The sequence below is a fragment of the Schistocerca piceifrons genome, chromosome 3 (assembly GCF_021461385.2).
Source record: "Schistocerca piceifrons isolate TAMUIC-IGC-003096 chromosome 3, iqSchPice1.1, whole genome shotgun sequence".
Classification (NCBI taxonomy): Eukaryota; Metazoa; Arthropoda; class Insecta; order Orthoptera; family Acrididae; genus Schistocerca; species Schistocerca piceifrons.
Window position 1 is genome coordinate 22,328,996 of NC_060140.1, and position 26,313 is coordinate 22,355,308.

Sequence of the window (26,313 nt, forward strand, 5' to 3'; positions counted from 1 at the left end):
TGTCATACTTACTATCTTATGTATGCCTCTAACGTCATTCAGATAATGGATATGGTATACTGTAACTCTTGTTGTCCCTACTTCAATTTGTTATTATGTGTTATAAATTGATTTCTGATGTCTTCCTGCCTATCTCATTTGTTTGTGAACTGCAGATACGAAGCTTATTATAATACAATATACGTTAAATACAATAAACTTATTCAGATGTTTAAAAATTACTCACAGTATAGAAATGGTAGCTGACAAATGGATCTTTCAAATCCACCGCCAAAGAGAGCCTTTCGCTTCGCTACTATTTAGCACCAGAGATTATTTTGCAGCAATACGAGGAAGTTGGCCGTCACTATGTTTTGTTTTCTTTCTTGCGCGCTAGGGTGTGCTATGGTAGTCAGCAGCATTATGGCCGCTTGTTGTTGTGGCCGTGTTATCGTCTTAGGGTCAGTGATATGATTGTGTCGATTTCGGTCGTATTCGAATCCGTAGTCCTCACAACATACAAAATTTTTGTTTGCTAGGAATTTAATACCGCATCAAGTGTAATGGGTGCTAAAGCCAGTACGGCAAACGGTGGAGGATCAAGTCCGCGAACTAGAACATTTTCTACGAGTAGCAGTTCCGATGTTGTTGCTGCTGGGAGTACGGGATTTAGCCTTCTAAGAGCAATTCCAGGTGCTGTGTCGAGTGATAGACAAAGAGCAAGATCCTTGTCAAGTGTTCCTGACAGTCATTCAAGTCACGAAGCAATTGGAATACCGAATGCAAGCGTCGGCGCTTATGACATATCTGAATCCCCTGAAACTGACAGCAGTTCTCCCGAGGATCATGTGCTGGTTGGTCCCTTGGCTGCCAACATTAGTCTTGGTCGAGTTTACGCTGCTCATTCGTTGCCGTCGAATATCTGGCCCTTAAACGGTGAGTAAATAGTTTCAAGCAGCATAGCTCATGAAACAGAAGTAAGAAAAGTTGCCTTAGTTCTGTATTAATTACCGACAGAATCCTTACTGGTATTGATGCTGTGCTAATGAAACTCTACAGCAGAACATTGCATAGAAATAATTTACCAGAAAGGCTGTCAACAATAGAGCGACTTATTCATTGTTGTGGTAAGTTCCATTTTGGCGCAGACTTATATTAGCGTCCACTATGCTGCCCTGCATAAACGTTGCTTGAAACTCCAGATTTTTGTTGTGAGCAGTATAATAGTAACACCTTCACCCGTGTGCGATTACAGTTATCTGAAAACTGTTGCGATCTCCGAAGTACATACCGGAACTTGTATGTAGCAAATAACAAAATATCAAAACTCTCCTAACTATCGTAAATTAAAAAAAAATAGAAAATTGCATTCATATTGTTTTAATTTTGCGATAACTAAAATTGGTATGTTAATATTTAGATTATCTTGTTTTATAATAGTTGTTCATATCGGCTATTCACCATCCAAACTGTCTCAGCCACACTGCAATATAATCCTCTCTTGTTCCCCTGCATGAGATGTTGAATTGTCTTGATTGGTTGATGAGAAGCTTGTCAGTGTTGGTTTCACTGTGAGCAACAGTATATTATGTGGATCTGTCGGCAGAACTATGTCCTGTTTCCCTAATATACTCATAAATTTCTTTTACTATTTTGATAGTCCTCTTTTTGATGTCAGTACTGCCTGAAAAACAATGTTCATTGCTGCACAGAATATTGCCTCCTTATATGTGTGCCTGTATTTTGTAATAATGGTATTAGGTATAGCCAAGCCAGTGAGAACTTAAGTAACGTAAGAACAGAATTATGGGAATTACAGGCTTCTTGGTGAGTGTAACAATGTTTCAGGTTTTGATTGTGTGGACCCTGCATTTGTAGAAACTAATTTCTGTAGCACAAAAACAATAGAATAAGTTTTATTTGCCTTTTGTTTTTCTTAACTTTCATTTCATTTAGTTTACAGAACTTGAACAATCAGTACAGAATAATGTCACTTGATCCTTTTGCTGTGCATGAGAGCCCAGCATTGTAATTCATTGAAGTGAGCTTTTAATCTGCCAATGAACTGCCTAGGAGAGAATACGCAAAAGATCTTTATAGCAGTTAGACAAGTACACATCCAAATGCTTGATTTTTCACATGACTTCCTCAGGCTCAGTAGTGTTGCATTTCATTCTTTCTCTCTGATTTGTATTCTGTTGTCTCTTGTGAATTTTATGGGATAGATATTACAGAAGAATAAGGTAATTGGTGTCTGGATCTGAGGTTTCTAGGATAAGAGATTCATGTATTGACAAAAGTTCTGTGAACATAATACCAAAATGGTAACTCGTGGACCTAAGTGTCATGAAATGTGTAACGGTTATGGTTGGAATTAAATGTGAGTTTTTATTCTACTATATATATGGTATATTATAATCATAACTTAACAAACTCAGGTCAATAAATTGCAAAATTATAGCCTGAAGTGTATGGAGATAAATAAACTGACAAGTAAATGGCGGAAAATTGTACAGGTGGAGATCAAACCTTCATTATCCTTATAATTTTTCTTTGTGTTATGATTTGCTGGTAACAAACTGGGAGGATACAAGAAACTACCAACTAATTATGTATTGGCAGTCTCAGATAGAGTATGGATAAAATAATATAAATGTATCTTGATATGTGAGGCTCAGTGGGTAAGTCGGACAAGAAAGCCAAAAGTCCGGGATTCAATCATTAGTTGGTCCTAAGATTTTTTCTTACATCTATAATTTTTTTCAGCTCTGAGAATGACCTGTTGATACGAAAAATACCAAATATTTGATCCCAGCAAGGGATCTGCCTAGATTAGTCAGTTCGAAAGTTAAAGGATAGGGTATAACACCCCAAAAAGTATTTCACCTGGTAAAGCACTGTGGTTTTCAAACCCACTTTTGAGTTGACAGCTTAATACTTTTACTGTAGTATACTAGGACTCAAAACATGATTTTTAGCTGTTGTGTTTTGCGTGACTATTTTGTATGACAATGTATTACAAAGCACTTTCTATTCCACGATGAGAAGTTTCTCAGATCCCTATTTAGAGAAGTGATCTGTACTTCAGTTATTGATTGATCAATTCTTTGTGCTCAGTACAAGTGGAAAACACATATCATACTTGCATTACTTCCAGTCTTATGGGAGGAAGGTAGAGTACATGTGGTCTCCAGCCCTTTTCTGTCGGATGAAGCTTGGTTTGTGTAAACTCCAATACCAAAGCAAAATCGAAATGGCAAATCATAATTATTGCATGGACTCTGTATCTTGAAGTGATGAATAAATAGTTAACAGAGTAGATGAATTTTGTTGATCATCTGGTAGATCTCTTTAGTGATGTGCATGTCACCCATAAAACTTTACGGAAATACTTAGCTATAGAAAAGTTGCCTGCACTAATCAGATATTACACACTTTGGATAATAGTAAACACCAAGTGCTTGATTTTTCACACGACTTACTGAATTCCTCAGGCTCAGTAGTGTTGCATTTCGTTCTTTCTCTCTGACCTGTATTCTGTTGTATGTTTCCCATTTTCCCTAGTCCATATGTCTGCCATTTCTATTTTCTGTAGAAATATTTCTATTTTCTGTAGAAATTTATGGAAACAATCAACTACACAAAGCATCTAGATTCATGTATAATGATTCACATCTTTAAATTCTGCTATAGTTTATATGCTACAGGTGTTTTGTTTTAGTGTGGGGGTAATATGTGTGATCTTTTTCCTATATGACAATACTATACTACAATGTACTGATTGTACTGAACATTCTGATCGGCTGTCAAACATTGGTAATAGTCGCAATATTGCTTTTCTGTGATCAATTGACACTTTCCAATAGTTTGGAGTATGTGGTGTTGTTATACGTGACTGGTTCTGCAGTCAATGTTTTGTTTGAAAACATGATTTCACTGTTGTGAATGCATGTATTCTCTGTGCATTTGATCAAATGGTTCTCTAACCTTCACTGTTTGGTATTGTGTGTGTGTGTGTGTGTGTGTGGAACTACACACAAGTAAATAAAACTGTCATAAATTGCAGTATGTTGTAATTTGATGACATACTTCAGACTTTGATGACAGATTGCAGTATTACACAAAATCTAACAAGGGAACCTCCCCATCCCCCATCGCACCCCCCCTCAGATTTAGTTATAAGTTGGCACAGTGGATAGGTCTTGAAAAACAGAACACAAATCAATCAAGAAAACAGGAAGAAGTTGTGAGGAACTACGAAAAAAAAAAGCAAAATATACAAACTGAGTAGTCCATGCGGAAGATAGGCAACATCAAGGATAGTGTGAGCTCAGGAGCGCCGTGGTCCCGTGGTTAGCGTGAGCAGCTGCAGAACGAGAGGTCCTTGGTTCAAGTCTTCCCTCGAGTGAAAAGTTTACTTTCTTTATTTTTGCAAAGTTATGATCTGTCCGTTCGTTCATTGGCGTCTCTGTTCACTGTAATAAGTTTAGTGTCTGTGTTTTGTGATCGTACCGCAAAACTGTATGATTAGTAGACGAAAGGACGTGCCTCTCCAATGGGAACTGAAAACATTTGATCGCAAGGTCATAGGTCAACCGATTCCTCCACAGGAGAACACATCTGATATATTTTATACGACACTGGTGACAGCATGTGCGTCACATGACAGGAATATGTTATCGACACACCTAACTTGTACACTTGGCGAATGGGTAAAAAGATTCTTCTATCTTGCCCGAATTAGGTTTTCTTGTGGATGTGATAATCACTTCCAAAAAAGTGATGAAAACATAATGGACAAACAGATAATAATTGTCTGAAAATAAAAAAAATTAAACTTTTCATTTGAGGGAAGACTAGATCCAAAGACTTCTCGTTCCGCAGCTGCTCATGCTAATCACGGGACCATGGCGCTCCTGAGCTCACACTATCCTTGATGTTGCCTATATTCCACATGGACTACTCAGTTTGTATATTTTGCTTATTTTTTTCATAGTTCCACACAACTTCTTCCTGTTTTCTCGATTGATCTGTGTTTTTCAAGGCCTATCCACTGTGCCAACTTATAACTAAATCTGAGGGGAGTGCGATGGGGAGGTTCCCTTGTAAGAATAACTGAATGTCCAACTTTGAAATGTGAATTTTGAGGACTTCTGATAACACTGTGCCTAATAGAGAGCTCCAGTGTTCAGATCGGTCTATGGGCTGATGACGCCTTTCCATTTTTGTTTGTAATACTGTAATGTACAAATTGAATAAGTGCAATTAGAGAGCAATTTTGGCATGATGACTGAAGTTGGCTGCTCATTACTTTTTCTAAATTTATCCTCTGTACTAAAAAAGGAAAAGAGATGCTCTGTAAGCACAACTTTAGCTTTACATAAAGTTGTCACTAACGTGACGGTTTATTTGAACACCTCAGTGCTTTTACTAATCAGGGTCCTTTAAGAGGTGGTTTCCCTGTACCTTCGCCAGACTTTTAAACTTGATTTACACAGCCAGTTATCAGGGGACCTGCAGTGGACTCCAAACCATGTTGCGTTTTCCACATTAACAAATGGATGCTAGGCGATATGGGACGGAAAAAAAATCTTGGAGTTACTTGGGATTGAGCCTCAGGCATTTGGAACCTGGCATGACACGGATTGGCTGAAGCTACCAACACCGGACATGAGTTTTGACTTATGCAGAGTGCAGTTGTATTGTGTGTGACATCATAAGTGCACAAAATGTGAATGGAATAAATCACTAACAATATTTATGTTGCTTCTATATCAGTTTTTAGACTGCAGGTTATGGTGACAGGAGATCTGTAGCATGGTGTAAGAACTACGACATGTTTAAAGTACGCAGTTGTGTCATGTGTTGTCAAAGTCGATGAATGCAATGTTAAGAAAATAACTGTAATTCTGTTATGAGATATTTTATGTGTGGTAAACTTCCGTGAGTGGTTTGTGTTCGCCATTGGATACATATTGTTCGAAGCAGATGGTGGATGTGGGTAGGTTCTCTATTTCCCCATACACCTGCTGACTAAGTCACCACCAAGTTCTTGTTGTAACACCCACAAACTTCTGACTTCTAATTTATTCACAATTGTTTCGCTTCTAAATTAGCTATCATTTGACATCACCCACGGGGATGTGCATTAATAGAAAATCTGTCGTTACCGTATTCAGATATTGGTTCAGTGATTACATTCTGCAAGAGCAGTTGCCACAGCCTTGAATTTTTATAGCCACACTTCAAGACTTTGTAACTAAAGATTTAAGAAGCTGAGCTTGCCTAGGGTATTGGACGGGTCACAGGTGTCCCATCAGATATGGTGGACAGCTGCGAGTACAGAATAAGCAGTCCTGGACCAAGGCAAGACTAAACCAAATCCACTTTGCATCAGTATTGTTGTATCGGCAAAGTGGTCAGTGTCTGTTCACCAGTGATGCAACTGAAATTTCTATTCAGGAGGTAATCCTTTCAGTTTTAACACTCTCAGCAAGTCCACTCAGCCCCACCTGATTTCAGGTACAATCATCATGGAGCATTTTGATAACCACAGTATTATTCCAGACGGTCAATCCACTGCCAGTATTACTGGCGCAACTAGTCTTTCGTATTGTGGAGTGGCTTGGTTAAAATGCAATGTGATTCAACAGAGTCAGTTGGAGTCCTCTGGCCAACTTAAAACCAAGAAAAACATTTATGCAACACTTAACATACAAACATTTTTGCAGACAAATAAACTTCATTAATTGGGAGCTACATTAAAAGAACAGAAGATTCAAATTTTGGCACTTCAAGAAACACAAATGGCAGACAATAACGCCATGGATTTCGGCAATTATCGTCTTTTTAAAAGTAAAACTGATAAAAGAATACTTAATAATACACCACATTAGAGAGTGGTTTTTGCAGTCTCCAAAAATATTTTAAGTTCAATAACGGAGGTAAAACCCATTAATAATTGACTAATGACAATTTCTCTTAAAAGCACAAATAGAGCATACAATTTTTTTAATGCCCATATGCCAGTCAATGAGGATAACCATAAAAAACCTGAAGAAGTTAATGAAGCTTGGGAATTGTTAGAAAGCATAGTCTAGAAAATTCCTTCAAACCGTGTTAAGAATTTAATGGATGATTTTAATTCTCAATTAGGTAAAGAGAAAAACTGTAAGAAAACGTTTGGGTGGATTTCCTGCGCATAAATGGACAAACCAGAATGGTCATAGACTTGTTGAAACATGAAAAAATTTTAACCTTCAAATCTTGTCAACATATTTTAAAAAGAACCCTTCTAAACAAAAATACTTGGTGGGCACACAATACATTTATTGGGGAATTTAAATTTGATCACGTAGCAATTTCATACCCTATCTACAAAAAATTTTTAAATGTCTGAGTTAGGAAAAGGGCTAATATTGATTCTGACCATTATTTAATGTGAATAAATGTAAAACTTCAACCTCAAAAACTCTTCATAACAAAAAATTTTATCCCAAATTTGACACTGCCAAAATAACCCCAACTCTAACAAGCGAACTTCACAAAAAAACACTCCAACAGTTGGCAAAGCCTAAAAGAAAAGTTCATCAAAATAGCACAGAATTTAATTCCGCTTTGAAAGAAACAAAACTACCCTTGGTGGAACGCGGATTGTAAAACAGCAGTTAAGTCTAGGGATGAGGCATTCAAGAATTGGAATAGTAACAAAACTGAAAATACATACACCACCTTTCTAACTGTAAGAAAAGAAACACGTAAATTAATCCAACAGACTAAAAGAAACTACAAAAGTGCCCAACTTTTAGAAATCGAAAAAAACTTCCTAAAGAACAATACAAGAAACTTTTACAGAACATTCAAAACAAAACTAATCAGTTACCAACCTCAGAGTCTTTACTTAAGATATGTAAATGGGAGTTTGGCTCTTAACAACCAGGAAAATTGTAATGTACTTGCTGATTAATTTGGAAAACTATAAACTGTCCAGAACCAGTGAATAAATACCAACTATACCAAACTAATAACACCAACGCTAACTCTAAAGAACCTCATGAAATTGAAATAGCGAAACAAATTAAGAGGCTGTAAAACGATAAAGCAGCCGGAGAAGACAGTATAATTGCAGAACTACTAAAATCAGTTGGCCCTAGCACTATAAAAGAGATCACTCAACTAATAGGACATACCTGGAAAACTAAGAAAATACCTGGAGACTGGAAAATTGCCCTACTTCACCCACTGCAAAAAAAAGGAGATATAACCTGTGTTAATAATTATCGAGGACTCTCTCTTCTCCCAGTCATATACAAAATTCTCTTGCAATGTTTACTTCATCGAGGCTAAGAACAGTTAGAACCTAAAGTTGACGAATACCAAGCAGGCTTTACACTGAACAGATCCTGTCTGGAACAAATTCTTAATTTAAAACTAAAGGATTTCTAGTAACAATATTATGTGTACATTTGCGGGTTTTAAAAAGGTGTATGACTCAGTTGATTGTGAAACTCTTTCCCAAATTTTAAAGGAATGAGGGCTAGATAATAAAACTCGTAGCACTAACTAAGGAAACGTTAACAGGAACCAGCTCTGAAGTTAAATTCATGGGAGAAATTTATGAACCATTTAATATAAAGACTGGTGTTAGACAGGAAGATGGACTCTTCCCATTACTGTGTAACTGTATTTAGGAAAAGGTAATTACAGAATGGTGAGAACAAAAGTCAAATCAAAACATAGATCAAATTAGGTAGAAGTAATATTAGATTAGGCTGCCTCGCCTTTGCAAATGATCCGGCAGTTTTAACTAGGGGTATTATCACAGCTCAAAAACAAATTTATATCCTTAGAAAAGTTGCAGAAAAGGTAGGATTACAAATATCATTCGAAAAAACTGAATGTATGACTTGCAACAAGCAAACACCAAAGTTTTTGAACACTAAATATGGAAAAATAAAAAGGGTTTCTCAATTTAAATACTTGGGGGAAATCATACAAAAAAAGTCTGGAAAAAGCTGCAAACGAAGTTCACTGTCAGAAAATGGCAACTGTATTCAGATTAACACAAAATATTTATTATAAAAAATCACTTTCTAAATTCAGCAAACTTATGCATCACAACGCTGCAATCAAACCTGAATGTTTTCAAGGAGCAGAAAATTTAATTTTAAATAGATAAGGGGTATTGAAGAAATTCAAAAGAAAGAAAGATTAAGAGGAAAATATTAGGCCCCAAAATTATTGATGGAGGAACTTACAGGCTGAGAAGTAATAAGGAAACAGAAGAATACAAAGACATACATGGTGACATGAGAAAACGAAGACTTAAATTTTATGGGTGAATTAAAAGAATGACACCCACTAAGTTGACAAAACAAATAGAAACAAAAGTAAGGCCAAATCTGAGCCAATTAAATGGATCCCTGTGATTAAGGAGGCTCTTAAAGTTGCCAGTATAAGTCAGGCAGACGTTACAGATAGAAAAACATTCAGACCAAAGATTTTGGATTGGAAAATTGGTCAGAAGGAAATCAGAAAACGGACAACAATAATAATATACATTATTGAGCAAATTAAACTTCAAGAAGTCTCATTTAACAAAGGCTTGCGCAGGGAACTTCCTCAAGTAAGTTATGACAGCATTAATTTAAGGGAAAGGGGAGAAGTTACTATTTTCTGAATGGTGAACAGACTTCGGTGCCCGTTCCTCCAAAAATTACTGTTGCTAATGGCTATTCTGGCCATTGTAAGCCTGACTTCTGTGTTCGTGTTTTCTCAATACTAATTTGACCACAGGGAACAGCTAAATACACTATGTGATCAAAAGTATCCGGACACCTGGCTGAAAATGACTTAAAAGTTCGTGGCGCCCTCAATCGGTAATGCTGGAATTCAGTATGTTGTTGGCCCACCTGTAGCCTTGATGACAGCTTCCAATCTCACAGACAGGTGCTGGAAGGTTTCTTGGGGAATGGCAGCCCATTCTTCACTGCTGCACTGAGGAGAGGTATCAATATCGGTCGGTGAGGCCTGGCACGAAGTCAGCATTCCAAAACATCTCAAAGCTGTTCTGTAGGATTCAGGGCCAGTCCATTACAGGGATTTTATTTTCACGTAACCACTCCGTCACAGGCTGTGCAATATGAACAGGTGCTCGATCGTTTTGAAAGATGCAATCTCCGTCTCTGAATTGCTCTCCAACAGTGGGAAGCAAGTAGCTGCTTAAAGCATCAATGTAGGCCTGTGCTGTGATAGTGCCATGCAAACCAACAAGGCATGCAAGCCCCCTCTACGAAAAACACGACCACACCATAACATCACCGCCTCTGAATTTTGCTGTTGGCACTACACACCTTGGCAGATGACGTCTACCGGGAATTCACCATACCCACTCCCTGCCATGGGATCTCCACGTTGTGTACCATGATTCGTCACTCCACACAATGTTTTTCCACTGTTCAATTGTCCAATGTTTACGCTCCTTACACCAAGTGAGGCGTTGTTTGGCATTTGCCGGCGTGGTGTGTGGCTTATGAGCAGCCGCTTGACCATGAAACCCAAATATTCTCATCTCCCGCCTAACTGTCATAGTACTTGCAGTGGATCCTGATGCAGTTTGGAATTCCTGTGTGATGGTCTGGATCCCTCTTCAACCATTGGCAGTCTCTATCAGTCAACAGACAAGGACGGTCTGGTACCGAGTGTCGTGGGTTTCGAATCCACGTCAGACAGCATGGACCTAGATTACCACTAGAGGTCTCTGCAGCCTTTGTGCTGTAGTCTCTGCAGCCGTTGTGCCATAGGCCGTGACTACGCGCGTTCCTGGCCCGTGTAAGACGTGAGGGTGCCACTGTGGAGCACGTGGTCCCAGCAGCCAATAGCGATGACCCCTATACTGTATTTGAGCACCTGCCTCGCTCATCGAGGCAGTCTGATATTCATCTGAGTCTATCGACATATCACCTACAGACAGCATGTTTACTTTGTTTCTGTGTACGAGTGGACATTGTGGAATTCTTGAGGTTGTCACTTGTGACCCCGTTGCTTCTTGCGTGTTGTTGTTCATAAAGTCTTGCTCAGTCGTCCCTCGTTGTCCATGTCCATCCTTTCCCGTTTGTTTGTGGGACCGCTCCTGTTTGGTCCCGCAGTGCTTCGTTCTCGGCAACCCCTCAACTTTTCCGGTCTCGGTTACAATAGTCGGCCTGTATGCTTTTGTGCTGTACATGTCCCTTCACGTTTCCACTTAACTATCACATTGGAAACAGTGGGCATAGAGATGTTTAGGAGTGTGGAAATCTCGCATACAGACATATGACCCAAGGGACACCCAGTCATCTGACCATGTTCGAAGTCCGTGAGTTCCGCGGAGCACCTCATTCTGCCATCTCACAATGTCTAATGACTACTGAGGTCGCTGATATGATGTATTTGGTAGTAGATGGCAGCACAATGCACCTAATACGAAAAACTTATGCTTTTGGCGTTGTCCGGATACTTTTGATCACATAGTGTACAGGGTGTACATAGAGTCTGGGAACACTTTCAGTTGTTTATTGCACAAGAAGCAAGTGTTGAACAGATATCATACATATGTCACTTTGAAGAGAAACCACCACCACAGCGTAGTTTGGTAATTTGCCAATATCAGTGCTAGTTGCAAACATGGCGAGTTCAGGTGTGGAGGGAGCTTTCTGTGTGTTGGAGTTCGACAAAAACAAGAGTGCTACAGCTGTTCAACAGATGTTTAGAACCAAGTACAGTAAGAAGCCCCCAACAGGGAAGGCCATTTACCACTGGCACAACAAATTTATTACGACGGGTTGCTTGTGCCCTCCAAAGAGAAGCGGACATCCCAGTGTGAGCGCATATGAGATACATTCATGAGGAGTCCAAAGAAATCTGTGTGTCATGCATCCCATTAACTTGAGCACGTACACGGAGCTGCAACATCGATGGATCAGCTGTGCTACTGAAGGGGACAGCTGTTTCATGAAATGGCCTCCCCAACCACCAGATCTCACTCCGCGTGACTTATTACTGTGAGGACACATAAAACATCTGGTGTATGTACTGCTTCTACCGCGTGATGTAGCAGAGCTCTGGGAGAGAATATAGGAAGTGACTGCCACAGTCGACGATGCCATGCTGGGACGGGTATGGCAAGACTGCCGGGTCACTCATGGTTCACATATGGAATGGTTGTTTAAAAAAAAAAAAAAAAAAAAAAAAAAAAAAAAAAAAAAAAAAAAAAAAAAAAAAAAACCAACTTCGAGTTTCTCTTCAAAATGCAATATGTATGACATCTGTATAATGCTTAGTTCTTGTGCAATAACTAATTGAAAGTGTTTCCGGACTTTATGTACACCCTGTACAATGGAGTTAAATGTAAATCTGGGTTCTCATTGTGATTCCAGTAGAGTGCGTTGTATAGCCACTTGTGAACAGAATAATGCGAACTGTACTTATACAATGTTTGGTCTGTTACAGGCCTTGTAGGTCCATTTCTAGATGACACTGTGCACACATTGAGACTTTTACAACAAAAAGGCTTGTCAGCAAAGAAAGCTGCCTGCAGCAAGATCATTTGGACATTAAGTGCCGATCGTGAGAGTCGTCAATACCACGAACTTGTGTTTGTTACCCATAAAGTATGGCTAGTATGTACCCCGAAGAGAACGGAGAAGGCTGAATCGACCAGACAGTACGCAACATGCCTGCACTTTAATTTGGCGTCCATTGCGAACAACAAAAGTATTCACAACTGGCCTACTGGTGAACTTTGGTGCCAAGTCTTTACTTACTAACATCCCAGTACCAGATACATTGGAGATAATTGCACCAAATATGTGTGACCTGGTGAAATTATGCTTGCAGTAGAGTTATTTTCAGTATGAATGTTTTATGAACATTGTGACGAAGTTGCTGTGGACTCAACTTTGTCACCTGTAGCAACTAACATTTTTATGGAGAATTTCAAATAATAGGTGGTGAACACAAGTAATTATTAACATCCTTAGTGGCCGAAGTATGACACCTACTCTTGTCCTTTTAATTATTGAACGAGAATATGTACTTCGCCTGTGGCATTGGCAAGGACATTTGATGAGGATTTCAACGGCTTAACATCTGTGGAAACTGGTGAAATAGTAACAAGATAAATGTTCCACAAACCACTGTCCCTATAGCAAGAGAAGAGGTCCTACAAATAGGTGTCCTACTGTACCAAATAAAGCAAATTTTGTATCTTGGAAAGGAGCATACGTTGGCTATAATAACTGTGACATCAGTGCTCTAAATGTTGACCTAGAACACTGATACATCCTATAAAGCGATTAAGGACAGACAGCATTACGTGTTCAATTTCATCTGGACTCACCGCAGAACAGGCCCGTGTTATTAAGCAAACTTCAGTGTGGACAAGGGGAAAAGTGACCAGCATTCGTGCCAACAGACTTCGACACGTGTTTGATCCTCTGTGCACATTTTTTTCCCTTTTTTTTTTGCAATAATACTAGGTGTCTCAAAATGTACAATAAAACTTTAATGCATCATAGCATCCAAACTGATTAAGATATTCACATGTTGGACTTACGTGACACACTGTCCCACAAACTTGTTGTGCCATTCAGTCTTATTTAACAGGTGCACCTTTATCACCCACAACATCCAGCCTGCATTCGAAGTGTATCCACACTCGGCGCATCATATCTGTATCAACTGAGGCAGTGGCAGCAACGATACAGTTCTTTAAGTCATTGATGTGATTGACAGGTGTTTAGTAGCTATCCTTGCCATACCTCCGTAGCATGAAGTCCATTGGTGTAATATCAGGTGACCTAGGAGACCAGGGAATTTGACCACACCTGCCAATCTAGCGAAATGGAAACACCTGGTCTTGAACATCTCGCACCGTCTGATCCCAGTGTGGTGGTGCACCATCATCGTATCGACACCTGTGAGGGTGGTTGCTTTCTATACCGTGTTTGGAAGTTCTTTTGACCCCGCATGTCCAATTTGTCTGAATAAACCATTCCACATACTGAACATTTTTTGAACCATTGTCATTATGTTTAACTCAAGACATCCTGAAACGCTCACAACAAAACTTGGTTAATTTGTCTGTCACATAACCATGGGGCCCCTCCCGTCAGAGGTTCGAGTCCTCCCTTGGGGATGGGTATGTGTGTTTGTGTTTGCATAAGTTAGTTTAAGTTACTTAAAGTAGTGTGTAAGTCTAGGGACAGATGACCTGAGCAGTTTGGTCCCTTAAGGATTCACACATTTGTCTTGTCACATAAGCCAGATATGGTGTGAATATTTTAATTAGTTTGGATGCTATAACACATTGAAGTTGCAGTGGACATTTTGAGACACCCTGTATTTCCCACCAGCTATGCAAGTCATGAGGGTGGTGCAAAAATTAGTGACATTTTAAATGGTTTTAGCAAACACTGATAAATAATATATATTGCAGAGAATAAAAGCAAAGCAGTGTGGGATGTTATAAAAAAGGAAACTGGGAGAGGCAACCAAATGCAGAATAACATACTGCTAATGGATGGGGATAAGGTAATAAATGATTCACAACACTTAGCAAACTATGTAAACGAGCATTTTTCAAGTATTGCAGAGAAATTACAGCAAATATTCCCCCAAAACAAATATAACATCTGTAAATAATGTTGCACTAAATACAATGTTGTTACTTCCAACCACAGAGAATGAAGTCAATAAAACTGTTCAAAAACCAAAAAAAAATAAAAATTCAGTAGGCTTCCAATGTGTGTACTGAAACAATGCAAAGGGATTACACAAACCCCCTTGACAAATATAATAAACAAATCCTTCACATCAGGGACATTTCCAGAGCAGTTAAAACAGGCTAGAGTTGTACCTTTGCTTAAGAAAGGTAACACCAGAAGACATGGAAAATTACCAGCCCATTTCCCTGCTGTCAGCATTCTCATAAATAATAGAAGCATTTATGAAAGACAGATTAATGAATTAACTGAATAAATACAATCTTTTAAGCGAATCAGAGTTTGGTTGCTAAAGTGACAAAAATACGGAGTCTGCCATTGTAGAATTCACAAAAGTTGTACTTGATGCTCTTGATAAAGATAAGTCTATCACAGGTATATTTTTGGATCTTTCTAAGGCGTTTGATACCGTTGACCACAAGATTCTATTAAATTAGAAGCATTAGGGATAAGAGGAGTAGCTAATGACTGGTTTCGATCATACCTAGCAGATGGGGTACAAAGAGTAGAGATAACACATACTTCAAATAGATCTAAACATTTAGTGAAATACTTATCAGAACCAAAATACATTAACCCACGCATTACCAAGTGGGGTATTCTGACTACCCCAGGTTGATTTTTTTCCCTATAATAATGTTATCTGAAGGGCCATACACCTGTGGTTTCATGACTTTGTACTAAAATGATTGACGTTGAATTCACACTCAAGACTGTCTAATTTTTTTTGCTTTATCATTGTTATTCAAGTCATTTATTGATGGGGTTGTGAGACTACCCCACTTGGTATGAAACTTTTGCCATAGATCCAGTGTTTGTTATTGTTGCTGGTTACTATTGTTGAGTTTAATTTGACGTTCACTGTTGAACTGACATTACACGAGTCAGTATTTCATCTGCAAGTAAGGATGTCAAAAGGATTTTCTAGCGAAGAGATCGTGGTAATTCTATACACTTCTGATGTCCCCAATTGATGAATGATTAGCAATGTACCGAGGAAACTGCCCTTTTCGGGTTTATATGAAGAGCAAACCCGGCAAGTATGGCATTAAAATTTGTGTTTGTGCTGATGTGAAGACATCTTACTTATTATGGGTCCAAATTTACACAGGAATGGTGGACAATACTCGGGAAGTGAATCAAGGACAGAGAGTTGTTATGGATCTGATGGAACCATTTCTGAATAAGGTTCATGGTGTAACAACTGATAATTTTTCACCAGTTTTCCATTGGCTGCTGAACTAATAAAATGAAACCCGACATTGGTTGGTACCTTGCGTACCAATAAGAAAGAGAGTCTGAACGAATTCTTGCCAAACAGAAAAAGAGAAGTTCACTCTGCAATGTTTGGCTTCACAAATGACTTGACTCTAGTTTCCTATGTTCCAAAGAAGGGAAAGTCAGTAATACTACTCCCTACTCAGCATAATGAGAGACAAGTGAGTGGTGAAGAAAGTGAACACAAACCCAAAATCATACTGCACTACAACAAAACCAAAGGTGCTGTAAATGATGGGAACAAAATGACAAGAGAATACAGTTGTGTTAGAGGAACGAGATGGGACCACAAAGAATCTTCATGGAAATGATAGATATTGCAGCACTGAATGCATATATTCTGTACACTCAAAGATTTCCTGAATGGCAGAAGAATAACCAAAGCCGACGTAAACTCTTCACGACTGAACTGACATTTTGACTTAGCAAAGGCAACATGGAAGAAAGAGCCAAAAATATCAGCGGTCTTCATAAAGCTGTACAAGATGCACTGAAAGCTTGTGGCATTGCAATTCCTACAGCAGTGATCCACACCCAGTGTTCGAAGTTACCAACGCCACAACGATGTCAAGATCGCAAGAGAACTAAAGATCGGAAAACAAGATTCTGTTGTGTAACATGCAAGAAACCTGTTTGTAATATACACAGAGAAGAAACTGTTACTGTGAAGTGCATGCAGTGCAAAACTGTACTTGACTGAAAAGTTGAAAAAAGTCTTGTGTTATTTTACTGCAGTGACTGTTGAGGTACATAGATTATTTTCTGTTTGTTGAGTACTGAATTTAGTGAAAGATATAAAAAAAACTTTTGTACTTTGTATCTGTGATCTGATTAAATACTTCTAATGACCTGAAAAGCTGTTTCTCAATACTAAATAAACCCATTCAATGGAAATAACGAAAACTGAGAACAAATATTACAATAAAACACAAAACTCTTGGTAATATGGAGGTGTGAAAAAGCTTGGTAATGGGAGGGTTAATATAGGGGTTCCACAAGGTAGCATATTAGGACCAATAATATTCCTGATATACATCAATGACTCTCCCAGTAGTGTTACTCATAGTGAAAAAATTCTCTTTGCTGATGACAGCAATATTATAGTCTCTGAGAAAACAAGAGAACTCCTTGCTGAGAAAGCAAATGAAACTCTCAAGGAAGTTTGATTGGTCACTAAGCAATAAAGTGACATTGAACATAAAGAAAACTAATGCCATGAATTTTAGTTTGAAGAGGAATAATGGAACCTCTATAGACTGTGTAACAAATGCAAAACTTCTAGGAATGAATATTGATTCTCAGTTGAAGTGGTGTGAACACACAAAGGTACTTGCAAACAGAATGTCATTAGCATGCTATGCCCGTAGAATCCTATCATCAGTGTGTAAGATGCAGTGTCTTTTACTTACATGTTATTCATATGTACACCCAATTCTAAGCAATGGCATTCTTTTTTGGGGAACAAATGCACAAAATATGAACACAATTTTCAAACTCCAGAAAAGAGCCATAAGAATAATTATGTAAAGATCTGTTCAAAACAATGGGAATTTTAACTGCTCCAGGTGAATACATTTACCAGTCAGTTGTACATGTCAAAAATAGCATTGGTCATTACTGCACAAACAGCTCTGTCCTTGACCATGCATCAAAAGATAGACTCAACTTACATTTACCAAGAAAAAATAAACATAAAACTCAAAACAGCATTTTCTACCAATGAATAAAACTGTACAATAAATTACCAAAAGAGATTTAAAAAATTGCAAAAATACACTTGTTTAAAAACGAAGCCAAAAAGTACCTGGTATGCAATACATTTTATATGTTAAAGGACTACTTAGATAAAGCAGAATAGGGGTTTGATTAAAAAAATGTTGTACAAATAAATAATAACAACAATAATAATAATAATAATAATAGTGATTATAAAACATTCCACATAACACCTTCACTTTGTTTTTTTCTTTCTTTTTTCGTTTTTAGAAATACTTACCCCAAGCTATGCATAGCACAATACTAACACCTCTTTCTCTTTCTGAGCTCAACATCTCACTCATTATGGAGGGGTGCTGACTCAGTTTTTCAGGATAGCAAATGGGAAGCTGCGGTACAGAAAATGACCCAGAGATCACCAGTGTGTGTGTGTGTGTGTGTGTGTGTGTGTGTGTGTGTGTGTGTGTAGTGAGTGAAGTGTTATGAAACAAAGTACGTATAGTGTGTGTGGTGACTGATAGTGAGATACGAGTGAACAGTGTGGCATTAAATTATTTAATAAGTTATTTGTAAAAAAAGTATTGTATACCTGGAGTAAATCTAATGATTGTCTCTAACTAGAAGTCTGTAAATGTATGTGTATACGAATTAGCTTATTTTAAATTGGTCTAAACTTGTAAATACTTTGACATGTCCTATATCCTTGTAAAAAGAGACCTACGGATGAATACAGCTACTACTGCTACTACTACTACTACTACTACTACTACTATTATTATTATTACAAGAGTCACAGTTGAAACTAAAATAGCGTGTGAAGCAGCTAAGATGACGAAACTAGAAGTTGCGGACACAGCCGTTAATAAATCTTTATCCAGTCGGTGTAACTCTTCTACTACCGTCACACATGAGAGGATTTTTTTCTGAAAATGAGATAATAGAAGTTCACAAAGACCCAAGGCAGAAGTTCCAGATAGATCTATAGGAAAAGATAGCCCCAGTTTCTGCTTAACGATTACGAAAAGAAATCGCTGAAAATGATGAATCCTAAACTCCCCCCACTAAGATCGCAGGTTAAGATACATAAGAAGGGAAACACAGTCCGTCCAATTGTTAACAATTTGTCATTGGCATGTTGTAAACTAAATAAGTTTCTTAACAACAAGCTTAAAGCATTCTAAGATATATCAAGCATGGTAAGATATATCAACAAAAAGATGGTCTTGGGATGGGTAACAGTTTGGCTGGTACGTTAGCAGACATTTTTACGAACGATTTAGAATGTAAGTTCTTCGCTAAGTCTCCACAACTAAAAGACAAGACTATATGTTATAAACGTTATGTCGATGTCTCCACAACTAAAAGACAAGACTATATGTGGTAAACGTTATGTCGATGACATCTTGCTACTGTTACAGGGGGGCGAGAATGAGTTTACTGCATTTGCTCAAGCCATAGGCAGCATGCACCAAAAAATAGCTTTTACTACAGAAGTAGAAGAAGCGGGCTCCATTAACTATTTAGACCTTACTATTAAGAAAGTTGATAACAGATACAAATTTTAGATTTTCAGAAAGCCTACATGTACAAATACTGTTATCGGTGCCAGTTCACGCCACCCGCCGAGATAGAAAAGGGCCTTCGTCACCTCCATTACCCACCGACTCTTTCGATTAGCATTGGCCAACAATGAAATACGTCAAGAACTTAGTATATAAAAACAAATTGCAGTAGCCAACGGCTTTTCTACAAATGATGTTATGCGCCCGTCCAATAGGATAAAAAGACAGAAAATAAATAGTAGGCAGGCGCATAATTACACAGAAAGAAAGAAGCAGCAAAGAAAAACTGAAAACTATTGCAATGAAATTTTACGGAAAAATGCCCCAACTAATAGAAAAACATTTTAGGAAATCTAAGGTTAGATGTGGTTAACAACACTCTGAAACTCCGTGCAGAACACAATTTGTGTAATAATTCTGAAAAATTTGATGGTTCTGGGGCTTACAAGATCGTTTGTAGCAGTTGTGACAAATTTTATATCGGTCAGACTGGCCGTTCTTTTAAAGTAAGATTCAAGGAGCATTTGCAGGCCTGTAACAAAACTGCATTGGGAATGCATTTGGCAGAAAGCGCCCACACTATAGGAAATATTGACTGTTCTGCACAGGGCGGAGAATGGTCGTGCTCTCGATATGTTAGAGGAGTTGGAGATTTATAAGGCCTAAAAGCATGAGCCCACAAGGGTACGCAATGGACAGAGCTATTTTGTGCCTAACTCCTAGTTTCCTTTGATAATATATTACAATAACTACTTAATGCCTCACTTATTTATATCTGGTCTTGTTGCTGATTTATGTTGAGAAAAGTATGCATTTGCCTCACTGTCATACTTTCGTCCCTCTAACCCTGTAACTGATTATATTGTATCTATTCGTGGACTGTATGGGCAGACTATATAATGTTATTTATTGGCTGGTAATATGTTGTAAACACCTTTTCTGTGGAAGTTGTATCACGATGTACGAAAAGCCCTATAGCTTTTAAGTTCTTACGATCACTACGAGCCTGCGTAACATCATGGCGGCCGAGCCAACAGAAGGTGCTGATCATTCATTGATCTGTCTTTTTTCCATACAGTTATGTTGTTATATAGACGTTTTATCTTTCATAGGTGATTTATAGGTTGCTATAGGCAGTGTATTACGTTTTTATTTTTACGGTAAATTCAACAAGAAAGTGTCAAACCTATTACTATTATACATTTCCTTTAAATAATTTTATATGTTACCGTATTCGTCTTTTATTTTATTACAGTTGTTTTCTATAGTAATTATCAAAATTTAAAAGTCTGCTATATGTATTTTACCTACTGTATTTTCATAGTGTTATGGTCCTTACGTAAATGAAGAGTACATCTAAGCCCACAGCAGCTATGTCTGTGAAGCGTATAGCCAAACGTATTTCTGGTAGCTACTGTACAGTAACGCCAGTTGCAAAATGACCGTGTGGACGATGTGGCCTATTTTACACCATAGTTCAGTTCTGCGTGACGATGCCTTGATGAGTGTGTTTATATGTTTTGACGGTGCCATTACGGCTTTATCACATTAGGACATGGTGTAGAACAGGTACGTTTCACCTTATTTTATCAGCACATTCCCAGTTTGTATCAGAGTATATCGTGATAGGAAATAGTGTATTGTTTTGAAAGCTAGACTGCCCATTATTTGTATATTTTTTATATTGTATATCAGAAGATGCTCATTACTGACTGAAACCGGTCATCGACGATGGACTTCATATTGTGATCGATGACTGGAATAAAAAACACTTGTGTTACAGTGACTCAACAACGCCGGCCGTTGTAGCCTTCATGTTTGCGAGTCACGCTCGTGATTTCAGTACGCGCAGCGGTAATGTATACTTTTCCAAAAAGATTGTCCCGAGATGAACTGATGTTTTTTGTAGGACAACCGTAGGAAATGGAGAAACATGTTACTAGACGTTTTGAAATATTTACTTGTGTTCTACTAACAGGTTTGTTTTGACCCCTTATACCGTTTACACCCTGTAGTTCAAAAAAGAAAAAAAATACACTGCACAAAAGAATTAAATGGATACTTTTTCGAAATCCCGTAATTCCCACCCACTGCTGCGCTTAAGTTTGAAATTTTGCTCAAATGTGCATACTACCTTTCTGTGCAGTGGTGCAAAATCACATCGCCCTCTGACGTCAGCCTGAGCTTCAAACAGCAACGTGTCGACACGTACGAAGAAAAGGCCACAGCTCAGAAATTGGTATGAGTGCGAGATGGGTTAATGATGTCACATTGGTACCAAGTTTCAGCACACTTGTGCCCAGTGCCGCCATGTACGTGTCATGCGATCGGAAGGTCGTCACAGTCCGCCTTATCCCCAGGACCAGGCGCCTGCGGGTGATCTACGCTGCTGCTCTTCTGCCTGATAGTAGGCCTATGTTGTGCTTGTATATGTACATTTTTAAAATTCTCAATAAAGTTGGGCGGGTGCTGCCAGGGGTTTCACGTAACTGGGGGTGTCAGAGGTACCCTTTGCCCTTTTGATCTCACACTTGTCGGTGGCGCATCACCCTGTGATTACGTAGTTGCTTTTCATCACGTTCAGATTTCGTCGAATGGTTCCCTACAAGTTTCAGCCCGTACCCGAGAGCAAAAACTACAATCGCGCTACACACCAAGCTGGTGCGATCACGTTCGTTGGGGATGCTGCCCTACAGTATCCATAGAGAAGGGCTGAAAGGCCAGAGGGTGTCAGCAGTGTCAGATGTTGTCCAGCACGTCTTCCTGTTGCCCATCGCACTGCGACCTGTCGCTTTCGATCGCGAAATGTGTGGGAATCGACGCTACAAGGAAAGTGATAGTTTCATTGACACCCGTTATGCCACTTCATGCAGCCTTTTCATGCCGATTCTGAGTGGCGGTGCGGTTGTGATATTTTCCTCGGCCACTCGTAAGAAAACCGCTGGGCGTCGCGTTTCTGACTTCCATCGCAGAGGCGTCAAAAGAAGGGGCGAAATTGGGGTGTGACGGCCTCATCCTGTGACACGTCAGTATTGGAACTACCTGCGTTCCACCCCCAAAGTACCGTCATCCAATATGGCGGCGATGACGTCATCCAATATGGCGGCTGTGACGTCTTCAAAGATGGCGGATTTTGGCGGGAAGTTTGTATTTTGGCTGGGAAGTGCCACGCCCCCCTCCCTCAGAAAAATGGTGGGAAGTTCAAATTCCAACAGGATAATGGCGGGAAAAATGGACTTGTCTTTACTATTTAACGAGTTTCAAGCATGTGTGTTCTCCACGAGCTCTAGAGCTCAACTGGCTTGGTTGATATCGTTGCCACCAGAGAGCATCACTGTGATGTCATCCAAGATGGCGACCGTGACGTCAGTCAAGATGGCTGTGCCCAGTGTATCCACTAGAGGTGGGCCAAACGGTTATTCTGGAGTAACCGTTATCACAGTTCCAGTTATTCTTTGATAACCGTTATCGTTAACGGTTATTAATAACTGCCAAGTTATTTTTCGCTAGCGAATACCGATAACTCCGACAGTTAAATAACGACATAGTTGGAATCCATCAGTTTAGTTATCAGTATAACTGCGAGTAGTGTGAAATAGCAGGAATGTCGTATGAATCGTGTCATAACCTCAGCTTATTAACTCCGGGTACATTTTAGTTGATGTTAGAACGATTATTAGTGTTTCAGATTATATGTTTGTAGGTTATCGGTCGCTATTAGAAATATTATCTTCGCAGCTGCGACAGAAAGTACGCGGAACTTCGCCAAAGCACTGTTTAAGTAAAATGTTAACAACGTGCGTTTTTAAGTATGAAGTAATATGTAAACTGAGTACTGTAGGTTAAATTCGAAGCTTAATTTCTTGTGTACAGCCTTGTAATACAACAAAAAATATACGTAATGTGACAGATTCGTTTACTCCTGTGCTGTAAAAGCTAGTCCTATTGGGGAAAGTGTGAGTACGCTAATCCAAGTTTTATGTCAGATTTGCAAACTGCTCGATTTCTCCAGCGACAGCATGTTTATAACATATGAAGACATGCAGATCGAAAAGGTTGACAGTGTTACATTTCTGGGACTACAACTCGATAATAAATTCAGTTGGGAAGGGCATACCACATTTTTTCATTCTATTATTTCATAAGGGAACATATTCTGTGGTAACTCATCAAACGTAGCAAAAGTTTTTCGCATTTAAAAGCGTGTAATGAAAATCGTTTGTGGTATCAATTCAAGAACATCATGTAGGAACCTGTTCAAGGAACTTTGTATTCTAACCACTGCTTCCTAGTATATTTATTCCTTAATGAAATTTGTTACAAGTATTTCCAACCAATAGCTTAATACATAATATCAGTACTAGAAATGGGAACAGCAATCTACATAAAGACCTAAAATTACTTACCTTGGTCCAAAAGGGGTCCAATATTCAGGAACATGCATTTTCAATAAGCTGCCAGCAAGTCAGCAACCATTAAAACTTGGTTTCAGATAAGGCACGGTTTACAGTGTGTTTGAATGACTATTTGATACATAAGTGTCTGATTCCACCCATCATCAATATGCCGGAAATGTCTGTTTTAAGTGTGTCTATGACGTCACTACATACACATGGCAACAAACACGAAGATACATATAAATAATACAATAACATTTCCCACCAAAAATACAATCAAACCAATGGGACAACTGCGGGAAGTTGGGGGTTTTAGGGTGAGGACAAGCTAGTACAAAAAACACACCATGATCCCAAAACACAAAATGAAGAACAAAAAGAAAAAAAATACAGCATTCTGCTACACCAACAAAAATCTGCAGGAATCGGACACTTCCCTTGAACAATATAGGTCAACTATAGGTGACCATACCAAAACACCAATACCCACAACTAAAAGTACGAAAATTGGAATCAGACATTTCCCTTGACCTACATAGGTCAACCTCAGATGACGATACTAAAACATCAACACACACAATTATGAAAATGGGAATCGGTCATTATCCGGTGACCTATATAGGTCCACCACAGCTACTGATGCCAAAAAACCAACACCTACAACTACGAAAAATAAAACCACAATCCCAAAAGTCCACAAATCAATCATCCCTACATAAATTAAATCACATTCAATACTTCATAAATACACAAAACATCACAGCTAGAAAAAAAAAAAAAAATTAATTACCACCAGCAAATTCCGGCACTGATCGACAGCCCCCCCCCCCCCCCCCCCACACACACACACACACACACAAAAAAGAACTCAAACACCGTGCCGTAATGACATTCACACACCACAACACCTTTACGTCGAAGCAGACGGGTGGAATCAGACGCTTCCAGTGACCCCTCCTTCTACTCTGTAGATGAATATCGTAACAGAGACTGATAGACCAGCTTAGGTAAAAATTCTGCTATATTTTAGTTTTGACAGCACTTGGTTGCAACAGTCAAGATCGGGTATTCTGTGTACGATAAATTTATTAAAAGTACGTAACTGTGTTTTATTCTGTCAGTGTACCAATTCTGTAAATATTAGCCGTTACTGTGATATATTCACGTATTTTGACAATCTCCTGACAAATGATGAGGATAATAATTATTATATTCCACTGTATTATGTTATACTTTCTGACATGTTATTTGTCATTCGTGATGGCCAGCGGCTATTTCCGTAGCAGTACGAAAATATTTGCTCGCTCCAGTTACTATCCTCTCTGGAAATATCACCTGGAACTACGACCTTTAACTGGAGTCACCGAGTCAGGAACGTCTAGACACACAGTTATTCCGTTACCAGCTTCCAGGTTATCTGTGGTGGTAGCCCGATAACTACCAGAGAACTAGAACTACGAGCCAATAACGATAACTGCCAGAGGAGAATACCGGCTCTGACAGTTATTTCCATAGTCGCTCGAATTCCTTAGTAACTTTCCTTGTACTACCCGTCCAAGCTAAATTAACACGTAAGGCGGTGGCTTAAGGGAACGACCGTACTTGTTAATGCCTGTCCTGCAGCTCCTATCAGCCACGGCTCGGATATTAACTTTATTTAATTGTTTATGCTAAAAGTAACGAAGGCCCACGAAATAGTACACAGTTCTTATCAACAGATGACGCGCAGTCTCACAGTTATTCCCATGGTCTATAGAACGCCTCCAAATGCGCAGTACGATCTTCGGTCAACAGATGGCGCGAGGCACTGTTGACACTAAACAGTTATTGAAATAACTGCCAGAATCAGAGGAACGGTTATCGCAGTAACCGTTACTTCTCAGTAACCGGTTATTTCTATCAGTTACGTTATTTTTTGCCACCTCTAGTATCCACCACGTGGTGTAGGATTGGACACTTGGCCTACCTCCACTAACCTAACCCCCTCCCCAATAAAAATCAAGCGAAGTTCAAATTCCAACATGATAATGCGGCACACCTACGATAATGGCGGCAAAAACGACTTGTCTTTATTATTATTATTATTATTAGTCGTAAAGCTCCCAACATGGAAGACGCTAAGTAAAGATGGTTCACTTCTGGGGCTTCTTATTCTTCTTGTTTGCCCACCAGGTCTTCATTCTTTGCGAGAATTCAGCTTTTCTTTCTTCGCTCCATTTTGTTCCAGTTCTCGGCGCTTTTGTCTCTGGTTTGACCTCCCATTTGTCAACTTTAAGTTTGAAATTGTTTCTTTTGTTCATGTCTTCAGTAGTAATGTTGGCTAATTCCAGATCTTTCTTTACATTTTTGATCCATTCTCCTCCATTAACAAGGTATGCTACGTATCTTACTATTTTTTTTGTAAGTCTGTGATCGGGAAGTCTCATTATGTGGCCATAGAATTTTAGACGCCTCTTCCTCATGTCTATCTCTATGTTAGAATATTCTTCAATTTTAGAATTTTTCTGTAATCTATACCCCTCTTTGGTCCATCTTGGTCCCAGAATTTTCCTAATGATTTTCTTTTCCTCTTTCTTCAGGTTTTCCATATCTGTTTTCCTTTTAAGTGTCAAGGTTTCGCTG

General features: G+C 38.8%; 1 protein-coding gene across 2 annotated transcripts in view; it reads left to right on the plus strand.

Annotated features, from left to right (window-relative positions):
* Positions 1 to 366: 366 nt before the first annotated feature.
* Positions 367 to 26,313, plus strand: part of LOC124788307 (E3 ubiquitin-protein ligase ZNRF2) — a 714,395-nt gene continuing 688,448 nt past the window's right edge. For both annotated transcript variants that reach the window (XM_047255538.1, XM_047255539.1), the window contains exon 1: positions 367 to 915. In XM_047255538.1, coding sequence (XP_047111494.1) covers positions 543 to 915 — 373 coding nt within the window. In that variant the 5' untranslated portion in view covers positions 367 to 542. The remainder of the gene's footprint in view (positions 916 to 26,313) is intronic.